The following is an 11,269-nucleotide window of genomic DNA, read 5'->3' on the forward strand; positions in this document are numbered from 1 at the left end:
GATTACAAATGCTTTGCTTCATGGTGAAGATTGTCTACAGTATATGGCTGGTTTGAAGGACACTGCCATCTTCAGATTTTGTGCTATTCCTCAGGTACAGAGAATTTTTTTGTTTTTGTTTTTGTTTTAATATATTTTATTTTATTTAAGAAAGATGCTGCCCACGGTATTTATACTACTTGGCAGAGATGTCTATTTGTTACCTCAGGACAGAATAATGATTCTGTTATGGATGCTCTAGATTTCTATCTTTTTTTGGTACTCAGCAATAAAAATGCAGATAGAAATAGCTTCTCCTTTGTGTATTTTGCTGACAATAATGTCCGTTTAATTTTTTTAGAGAAGTGAATCCTTGTAAGCCTAGAAACTGGATATTTGAAAGATCCAAGAAAAAAATTGATTTAGCACATGCAATGAAAAATTAAAGAAATGAAGAGCCTCTAATTCTTGACATGCTGCCACTAGGGAATCTGGACATAACATAAGTTGATTGACAAATGTATTAAATACAGTTATAATATGAGCTAAACTATGAACTATCAGATAATTTAAAACCTATTTTTCATGGAAAAGAACCTCTCTTAGATTAACATAGTTGCTAGGTTATTTTTCGCTTTCAATTTTAACTGCCTGTGAATATTTCATGTAGATAATTCACCAACAATATACACTGTTCAGGGTTCAATGTAAATGTACTTCTGAAACAAAAGAGTGCTTGCTACTGTATGAAAAGTTTCTTTGTTATAGTTAATGTTTAATGAGGCAAGGACTAGATGTGTTCTAAGTGAACTTGGTTGGAAGCAATTAAGGATATATTGATGGTTAACTTAATGGAGGAGATAGCCCCTTTCAAAACTGAATCGAAGATTACGATTCATGTAGCTGATGCCAAAATTTTGGGTAAAGAATTTGTCGTCGTATCACACACACACACACACAAAATGCTGTGTTAGGTAATATTTATATTATGTCTAATGCCAGCAAAGTGCACTTTAATTGACAGTTTTCACATGTACCAGATCATGGCTATTGGAACATTAGCCTTGTGCTATAACAACCTGGAGGTCTTCAGAGGAGTTGTGAAAATGCGACGTGGTAAGCATAGTATTCCCTTTTCTTGTTGGACAACATTCTTAGTAAGGGTCGATTGTGGATAGACCCCCTTATAGTATTGTTGTTTTGAACTTAATATCCCTCTAGTTTTATTGTTGCTGATAGATCCCCTAAGTGAAATATTTTGACTCTTTTATTCTCAGGGCTCTATTTGTCAAAAAAATCTCTTTCTCTAAGGGCTTGTTTGGATTGAGGGGAATGAGGGTGAAGGGAAGTTAGGGGAACGATTCACCTCCATTCACCTTGTTTGGGAATACTTAGGAGGTGAAGTTAATTCACCTCCATTCACCTTGGTTCACCCCCTAATAGTATAAAAATTGTTACCCCCCAAATTGGGGTGTAACCAAGGGGAAGAGAATTCCCTTCCCTTCCTTTCCCTTCCCTTCCCTTCACTCAGTTTCCCTTAACTTCCCTTCACCCCCTACGAATCCAAACAGGCCCTAAGAGTGAAGAGTCAAAAAAATTCGCACAGTGGTCTATCTGCCACAGTAAAACTAGGGGGTAGAAAGTTCAAAACAGAGGTACTACAGGGGGTCTATCCACAATTACCAGACATCTAGATAGACAATATTCTTAGCAGTTAAAAATTTGTTTTTTTAGCTGGTTGGTCGCTGCTTCAATGATTTATTGTGAAAGTCAAATTGTTGGTATTGAAGTTAATATAAGGAAATGCCTTAAGAAGAAATGTAATCCCTATTGCAAATTTGTCATCTAAACCGTTATAGAATCTTCTAGCCCTAGAAGACTCTTCGAAAGTTGCCCTAGGTTTTTGATGTTAGAGAGCCAAGTAATCTACTAGTTCTAGAGTAAGTCCCTTTTCCAACTACAGCTTCCTTGGTTGGAATCTAGCACCAAACCCAGTGACACTTTATGAGGCTGACAGGCCGTGATAAATTTTGGTTTACTTTTTTGTGAACTTATTGGGCTTGTCTGACACCTACTACCTCAATGGCGGATATATATTTTTGGAACATTCCCCTTTTGGATAAAATAACCAGGAAACATTAATGTTTTTGGATACTCAGGAATTCCTGAGCAGAAAGGAGGACAATCTTTTTTTTTTTTTTTCCGAGGAGTTTCGGTTAGTAACCATCTATTTTCTTTATATATCCATGTATCATTTTCTCATGGAAAAAGATGTAGACTGTGTCCATCCTATGCTAACCCCTAAGTGTCAGTTCGGTTTGCAGGTGCCCAGAATAAGGTCTAAATAATTAAATTTTTTATCTTTTCATAAGACCTGTTTTAGAAAACCTGATAGGCAGCAAAAAATTTAAAAAAGAGTTTTATGAAAAACAGCCTTTTCCTGTTTCTTAAGAGTCCACGACACCTGAAATTGCTTCTCTTTTCCCTGTCAATCCTATTTCAAAGCAACTAGTTGGTAGCATCAGATATATCAGATATTCAAGCATACCTTAATAGTTTGAGCATGTTTTAGAAAGTTTTATGCTTTGGGCATGTTGGTGGCTAGTTTTGTTTCAGTTGTTTTGACTTGTTTAATAATGGGGTAATGTCCTTGTCAAGCCTTACGTCTTGGAGTAAGAATTATCCATCACCAACATTTTACTACATCACATTCTGTATTGTAGGTTTCTCTGTTCTATGTATTTTTTTTCTTCTTCTGTTTGGTATTGTTGCCCTTTATAACTTTAGGCTTGCATTAAACCATTTCAATTCTCATATGTTTTAACCAGTCCAGTATCATGCATTTTAACCAATCCAATGTTACATGTTTGACCATGCTCCTTTCCAGGACTAACTGCTAAGGTTATTGGTCAGACAAGAATGATGTCCGATGTTTATGGTGCTTTTTTCGAATTCTCTGCACTGTTGAAGTCGAAGGTATTGTTACAATTAAACAACTTTTTCTTATATCCTATTCGGAAAATTCAGTATGTTCTACTGTGTTTTGTGTGCTGTGTTTTTTATTCATTTTGTATCAAGGTTATAGTTGTAAATTAATAGCTGGAAAGTGTGCTCTTTGCTTAGCTCGTCTCACAGTAATCTTTCAGAATATCAGCAATAACGATACTTGTGTTTGTTAGCTAATATTGGAAGAAAAGTAGTACTGCATTCTAAACATAGAAGATATTAATTTTGACTGGAATACGTTATCTTGACAATTATGTTTGTCATGTTGTCCATCTTATTTTTGTTGCAACGGAGTGGACCTTTGAGAGGATACATTCTTCTAACATGTTAACTTTTTCCTCTATAAAATTTGTGCATTGTGTTTGTTATATATCTTTGGTATGGTTTTTGAGCCCCAACTTGAAACTGTGCAATGTCATCTTTTTTATCCAACTTACTTCATTCTTTTTCTTAAAAGTTAGTGGGGTTAGATCTTCGTAAGTAATCTGTTTATGTCGCATAAATTTGTTTCATACATCAGCTCTTGGAATATTTGGTTGCTGGTTCTTTTTTTCATTTCACAAAAATGCATTGAAGCTTTTGCTTTTCATATAAGTTGATTTGATGAGTTGATGAGTACTTTGTATTCAGGATTTGAAGTATTTCTAGAGGAATTGCTTCAAATCCTACTAGTGCAAAGTTTTAGTAGTTATATATAATTCAATGGGAATCTGTATCTTCATCTTAATATTACATGACTGAATATGCTAATCTCTATAATCATGCTGTAACAAATCCATGCGATGCACTAATTTACCAGCTGCCGCAGGTGGATGAGAGTGATCCAAACGCTGCTCTTACCCATAAGCGCATTGAAGCTATACAGAAGGCTTGTATTTCTTCCGGGAAACTAGATAAAAAGTATGTGTATTTGAGGTTATTTTAGTAATAATCATCTTTGGTCCCTTTTCTGTTTGCTTCATCCCATCATACCCCTTGTATTTATCCTCTTAATTTGTTATCTGATTTCTGTTTTTTTAATCTCTTGAAATGTCTTTTTTATCAGGGGCTATGGCTATTTTAACAAGCAGCAACGAGTTAACCCTGTTATGGTGATTTCCACGACTCTTTTCCTGATGCTATAAAATCTATAACTATGCCTTGAAGACTATGACTTGTTATCTAATATTCCGGAACTTATGCTTTGATGTCTAGAACTTCATCTGAGTGTGGCAAAATAAAATAAAGAAATAAAGAAAGAAGAATTCTATCTGATATTTGTTCATCGCTGCTTTTCCTCTTTAACAGGTCATGATGTTGGTCGTGCTGTTGGCTATCATTTTTGGCATTCTTTCTAAGAAATGACGGGCTCTTCCAAGTTACGGTAAGAATATTTATTGGTCTACAGTCTTTTTGCTGGGTTAGGATCTTGAAAAGAATTTGGTGAATATGTCAGGTATCCTTGAATGCGTTCTTCCGTAGTTGGGGCTTTGGCTCACTTTACCGTTCCTGTTTGACTTGCGATTGTGGCATATAGCAATTTTTTGTTGTCCTCTTGGGTCCTTGTTAGGTAAAAACTCAAGTTGTAGTTGCCAGCAACTGCAGCATACCCAATTTCGCCACCAATTGGGTCTGTAATTGCATTAGTATGTGAACCATCTTGGTGCAGTTATAGCTGTTCCTTATGTAGTATGTACTTTTTTTTTTTTTTGCTCCATCTGTATTTAGCTTGAACGTTGGGAAAAAAAAAGTGGGGGGAAATCTATCCAGGAGCTATTACATATGTAGTGTAGCGTGGATGCAACTGTACTCGATTCCTTTGTAGTAACTTTTGACCTTGATATATGTGAGAGTGGCATCTGACGAGGACTGAAATAAAAGACAATATTTGTATTCATTGTACCTTTTATTTTCCCAGTTCTATTAGTTCGTTATTACATTAATTTTAGCCTTAGGGCAGATGTAGCTAGTGGTCATTCATGTAATTTAAGCGGACTGTGAGACAATAAGCAAGCAAAAAACTCTTTGAAGTATCAATATGAATTAAATCTTTGTGCAATCAATCTTGGGGAGTATTTAACGTGCTAGCACGAATCAACATGGTTATAGTTGCTAGCTGGTTAAATTTTTTTTTGGCTCAAAGCGGTCCGTTCGGTTTTGGTTCAGACTGGAATTTTCAGAAATTGCTGCAGAGGATTATATTACCCTGTTAAGTTATGTTAGACCGAATGTTATTCACCTCGTCAAATTTAAAGTTCAAAAAAAAAAAAAAACGCCTAAACTGATGATGTACTGCCAAGAAAAGCATCAAGAGATCGTTTCGTAGCTTGCAACTACAGTTGCAACGCGCTTGCATTAATTCAAATTGAAATGGATCTAGCTGCATGCAATTGCAGTCGCAACTGCCCAGGCGTGAGCCGCCAAACAACTCCTAAAGCTTACTTCATTACATTGCAAGTCAAATCAGTAACATATGCTATCGAATGACTGGATTGCAAACTCAAGTTTTCATCCCCTCTCCCCTGCATGGCTGCGTGCCAAAGTTTTAACAAAATGAAGGAGAATCTGCAGAGAATCATTAACAACAGACCCTGAACTCGCCGGGCATATATAGTAAATCCCCGTTTCAGAAAATTCATGCAGCATAATTGTAATGCATGGAAATCCAAAACCAACCGCCAATTGTCTTTTCATCTGAAATTGGAGAATTTTTTTAAAAATGGCATTTTTTGAAACTTCGTTAGCAAAATCGATAACTTTTTGACCGACTAAGAGGTGAATTTTGCAAAAATAAAGTTTTAAAATACATGTGACTACTAGTCTCATGTATTTAGTGGTGCCTAATTACGTCCTAATGAAGTTTACTAGTCTCGGAGTATTTTTTAAAGTTCATTTAGTATGTGACTAGCCAACAGTAATTACACGAGACTATTATTAATTTTAAAAATTATATTTCACAAAATCGATCACTTCGGTCGATTTTGCTAATTAAATTCATAAAAGGTTGATTTTGCTAATAAAATTTCAAAAACGGTCTATTTTTTTTGTTAAATTCCTCTAAAATTTTCACAAAATCATAACTTTCGCTCCCCCACAAAGAAACTAGCAGATTCCACCCTACGATAATCCTGCCCAAAAAATCGTCTATTATCCCAAACGTCAAAAGCGAAGCCTGATTCGTTCAGAATCGGCAAGATGCATATTCAAATGATTAATACATTCTAGTTTTCATTAGCATCAACTGTCTTCTCCTCATTTACTTCCGCCTCTCCTTCAACTGCGATCTGTTGAGTCCCAGAAGCCTCAGCATTCTTTACCTCTTTCTCTTCTTCATCGACGTTCGCTTCTCCTTCAACCTCCTCGTTACCGCTCGAATCAGGGTTTTTTTTTTCGTGCGGCGGCAAGGTGAGTGAGGGCTACGTCGCATTTACGTGTGAGCATTCGGAACTGGTCGAGGGTTATAGCGCGGGGAGGCATCGGGTATAGGCGACGGGGCTCGCGGACGAGGCCCATGTTTGCATTGTAGATATTCAAGGCCGCCATCATTGTTGTCGATGCAGCGACTCTTCTTCTCACTCACCCTCCAATTGGATTTGAATCCTCTCCACTACAAAAAAGTAAAGTAGTAGAGATACCATTACTTTTTAATCTTAATCGTTGATTACTTAATAAGCGGTTATGATACAATCTAAATCTAATACTTAACATCCCCGTGTATCGCACTCATTTCTAATTTGTACTCAAAGAAAAAATCATAACCAACAACTAGATAATCAATGGTGATGATTATATAGTGGTCCCTCCGCTACTTTTTTAAATAGTAAAAAGATCCGAATCCCCTCCCATTTTAGTCGCACATGATTTTTTTTCTTTTTAAAATAATTTTTTTAGTACAGGATTTAGGTACGATAACGGGCTGGGCCCTTGTAGAGGCCCAATATAGAAGCATACCGAGCATTCCGGCCCGTATTTATTACCAGGTATTTATTATCAGGGTACAAGTCTTACTTTGTTTAAGTAAGTTGTCTCCTACTCGAGTTCTTGTTTCAAATCCAATATCCGAATTAGAACTTGCACCAAGATAAGACTGGCACATAGCTGGCTATAAAAACTCCCAAACAACCAGCCTCTCCTCCTGCGATCGAAAACCCGTACGTTGTCGAGTTTTTATTCCACGTTGCCAATGAATATGTTCACCAAGTTTCTATTCGCCGTCGTCATCTTGTTCTTCCAACCTAGCTTGGGTTTCAAGATTCGAGAGAGGCCGTGCATAAAGTCCATATTCAGTTTTGGAGATTCCATTGCCGACACCGGCAACCTGATGCGCGAGGGAGCCAGTGGGCCCTTCTCTACCATCGCCAATCTTCCCTACGGCGAGACTACTTTTAACAAGTCCACCGGCCGTTGCTCTGATGGCCTCCTCATGATCGATTACTTGGGTATATATGCGCCTACCTCTATCTCTGTTTAATTTGTGTTTGCATGACTATGTGCAGGTCTAAAGTTTGGAGGAAAATAGTTTTGCTAAAAAGTTAAATATGCATGAGATGGACGTGTTCTTATTATCACGACTCATACTTTTTTTATGTGATTAGTAAGTGTCCTTAATTTGTTGACAGGGTTTCCCAACTTAATTGGGAAAGCAAAAACGTACTTAAGTACAAGATTAAGAGAACACAGAAGAAGCATAATTGATATGAATCCAAGGTGAATTCGCAAAGAAAGATCTCTGAATCCATGAAGAAAATATTAAAGAGGAATTTTATTGATAAAAAGATTATTATTCTTTGGGGTTACATGATTCTTCTTAAATAGAAAGACAAATAAGACTCCTAGTAAGACTAGAATTACAAAGAAATAGTAAGTATCAAATTCTATCCCAAAAAGATTAATATTGAATTTATTTCCTAATCTAAATAGACTCCAACTTTATTACTAAAAATAAACTAAAAGCTGATTATTTTTGAATTTCAGCCAAAACTGGGTATTACTGATGAGATTTTAAAAATCTGACAATCTGGTTGGCTCCGTCTCGTCGAGACAGACGATTTATATATGTTACAATCCGCCTTCCAAATTGGAAGATATTATTGTTTCTTTGCGGAAGTTAATAATACGTATAAATCTGTATTTAGCTCGTGATTGTCCGAATCCTCCATGAAATTGTCCGTTAAGCGTCCTACATCGAAGAGACCTAATTTGTCCACCTGCAACCGAGAACAAGAGCCCTCGATTGGTGTCTCATCTCGGATTCTCAATCCTATTACAGGCAACCTTTCACTTTGCAGATTAGATATACATCATATCTACTTGAAATTTTAAGTATATATATTTCAATTAATTTTCCTAATGTATTAGTGAAAGAGTTTCCTCTTAATTTCAAGATTAAGAAATTTCAATATGTACTGCCTTTTCGGTTATTCACAATTTATTCTTACTAAGACCCATAAGAAGTCATTTGCTTTTGCAGTTAAGTTTTACAATTATTTATTATGTTACTGAAAATTTCCCCCTTTTTTCCTTCCCTTCCAGCTTTGGCTCTAGATCTTCCACTTGTTACTCCGTTTCTAGACAAGAATGGAGACTTCAAATATGGAGTTAACTTTGCTGTAGCTGGAGCCACAGTACTTGATAAATCTTTCTTTGACAACCAGCATATTACAAACCTTTTCACGAGTAGCTCTCTCAATGTTCAGCTTAGATGGTTCAAGTCCCATCTCAACTCCACATGCTTCTCACGTGCAGGTAAACCTTGAGAAAACTAGCAGTGTCATTACCTAACTAATTCTACTTGTTCAAACAATATTGATGTTCTAAAGATTGATTTTGTGTATTGTTGTTTTTGCGTGCAGAACGCGCAAAGAAGCTTACACAATCACTCATTATGATGGGAGAGATCGGAGGCAACGACTATAACTATGCCTTCCTCGCAGGAAAAACCATTCCACAATTGGAAGACTATGTTCCTTATGTCGTGCAAACAATAGTTAATGCTACCAAGGTAATTTCTCGCTTCTCATCATAATAAATATGAAGAATTAAACTTCTAAAACAAGTAAATAACAACTATAAGTTATGTCTAAGAAGAAAATCTTGCAAATACGTTTATATAATATGCAAGTTATCTTGTTTTCTTTTGTTTTATATTTTTATTTTTGAAAGTATTCAACACGAAAAGGATATGTGAAAGAAAATTATTGATCTATGATAAAGAATATTCTTATCATAGATAGGAGGAAGATTAATTTTTTTTTTTCGTTTGTGCATCAAGAATCAATAAAACCATTGACAGACTTGTAAGAAACTAACATGATAAATGTGTTATTTATATATTCCTTAGAAAATTGAAACAATTACAGTTTCCTTATAATGTATAGAATTAATTTGAAAGATTTATAGTACCTTTCTAATACTATATAGTTGTACTATTAAATTTATTAGCTGCAGGTAATTGATTTTTCCTAACTGATGCAGGAAGTAATCGATCTTGGTGCTGCTCAAGTAGTTGTTCCTGGCAATTTTCCTATTGGATGCATGCCGATATACCTTACAGCCTTTGGATCAAAGAATCAAGAAGATTATGATGAAAACAATTGCCTAAAAGACTTGAATGCCTTTTCACTATTCCACAATGCAAAACTTCAAGAAGCCTTGGGAGATTTAAGGAAAACATACCCCTATGTTCACATCAAATATGCGGATTATTATCGTGCATTCATGTATCTTATTGAAAATGCCTCCGCACTAGGTATGCCTTATTTCATTTTAAAAGCATTTTTTATTGGAAAATAGCAAATTATTTTGCATAATGCTTTGACCTTTTCGTGATAGTCAAAGAGATATATTTGACAAAATGGTAAAATTTAGCTGATTACTTTGAGAATTTTTTAGGAAGATTACAAGAAATGATATTTTACTCAAATAAAAACTTTTTAAATCTTAAAAAAAAGAAAACAAATTGATTTTTTTCCCCCAAAAATAGCAGACTGAACTTTGAATATGTGCATTAAAAAGCAGAAGAATATAGCAAGTGGTTTGAAATATTTAACATTTTTTTTTCTTGTACAGGGTTCGATGAGTCATCTTTACTAAAAGCTTGTTGCGGAAGTGGTGGTGAGTATAATTTTGATGTGAAGAAGCAATGTGGCTTCCCTGGGGTTTCAACATGCAAAGATCCAGCAACACATATCAGTTGGGATGGTATTCACATGACACAGAAAGCATACGAGATCATGGCAACTACTCTCATCAGGGCATTTAATTATCCTCATTATGGGTTTCAGGAGAAATGGAAATGCTTTTAATTAGTTTGGATGAAAATTTTCATTTGCTGCAGAAAGTTTCATTCAGCCACAGGACATACACATGAACTACCCTTTTTAATTAGTTTCTCTAACCTTCCATGTGATTAGTAGTTTCACTTCAAACTCAGTACGGTTTATGTTTTGAAAGATTGTTTATAATTTATTAGTTCTCTGAAGTAAATTTACGTTTCTCTTATTACTTTGAGAGCAAGGATAACGATTTCATGATTCATTGATGTCACTCTCTTCTGGCACCGGCATGTAACATTTCTAGGAACTTCTTGGATATATATTGTTGGGAAATATCCGGGGCTACGCTAAACTCCTAAAACAGAAAAAAAACACAGTATAAAGAAAAATACATCAAGATTTACGAGGTTCGGCAAACTTGCCTACGTTCTTGGGAGTCACACAATTAATTTCTTATTAATTAACAAGAAATTACAATGCAAGAGCAGATCTCAAACTTGAGATCTCTCAATAAATACCAACTATCACTGTAGCTATAGTGATAATTCCCTTTTTAAATACCCCTCTTTGATTTTCCTCTCAATAAATTCTATTTTCTTAAATTCCTTCCAAAATCACGTGAGCTGAAGGAGAAAGAGGAGAGAGAGAGAGCCCCCGCGGAAGAGAAAAACGCGAGAACGAGGAGAAGCAGAAGCACTAGGGGCTAGGGCTCTGGGTTTCCCTTTTATAGGGAAACCCCAGCGTTGAGTTGTCGACAGGCTGTCGACAGCTTGTGAGAAGCTCGCCTGTGCTCGAGAAGCTCGCCTGTGCTCGAGGAGCTCGCCTGTGCTCGAGGAGCTTACCTGAAAGTTCTCGACCTCGCATGCGCTCAATTTCGGGCTTGCCAGCAGATCCACGAGTTCGCCCTCACCTGCTATGCGTCGAGCTCGCTTGACATCGTTCCTCGCCTGAAGCCCGCCTGTAGATTTCGTTGAGACCTCGCCTGAAGCCACAACCTCACATGTGTGGGGTTCTCGAGCTCGCCTGTCTTG

General features: G+C 36.2%; 2 protein-coding genes across 2 annotated transcripts in view; both read left to right on the forward strand.

Moving 5' to 3' along the window:
• The window catches only part of LOC109833377 (squalene synthase-like), a 13,589-nt gene extending 8,728 nt beyond the window's left edge, over window positions 1-4,861 (forward strand). The window contains exons 8-14 of the mRNA XM_020401028.1: window positions 1-94; window positions 1,020-1,095; window positions 2,867-2,955; window positions 3,794-3,885; window positions 4,031-4,076; window positions 4,273-4,348; window positions 4,421-4,861. The exon at window positions 1-94 is cut by the window's left edge and continues 35 nt beyond it. Of these exons, the coding sequence (XP_020256617.1) occupies window positions 1-94; window positions 1,020-1,095; window positions 2,867-2,955; window positions 3,794-3,885; window positions 4,031-4,076; window positions 4,273-4,329 (454 nt within the window). The 3' untranslated portion in view covers window positions 4,330-4,348; window positions 4,421-4,861. The remainder of the gene's footprint in view (window positions 95-1,019; window positions 1,096-2,866; window positions 2,956-3,793; window positions 3,886-4,030; window positions 4,077-4,272; window positions 4,349-4,420) is intronic.
• LOC109832143 (acetylajmalan esterase-like) lies at window positions 7,115-10,455 on the forward strand. The gene is made up of 5 exons (XM_020399580.1): window positions 7,115-7,403; window positions 8,497-8,709; window positions 8,817-8,965; window positions 9,439-9,712; window positions 10,033-10,455. Exons 1-5 carry the CDS (start codon window positions 7,148-7,150, stop codon window positions 10,266-10,268), a joined length of 1,128 nt encoding a protein of 375 aa, XP_020255169.1. The 5' UTR covers window positions 7,115-7,147; the 3' UTR covers window positions 10,269-10,455.

This window comes from Asparagus officinalis, chromosome 3 (genome assembly GCF_001876935.1).
Source record: "Asparagus officinalis chromosome 3, Aspof.V1, whole genome shotgun sequence".
Classification (NCBI taxonomy): Eukaryota; Viridiplantae; Streptophyta; class Magnoliopsida; order Asparagales; family Asparagaceae; genus Asparagus; species Asparagus officinalis.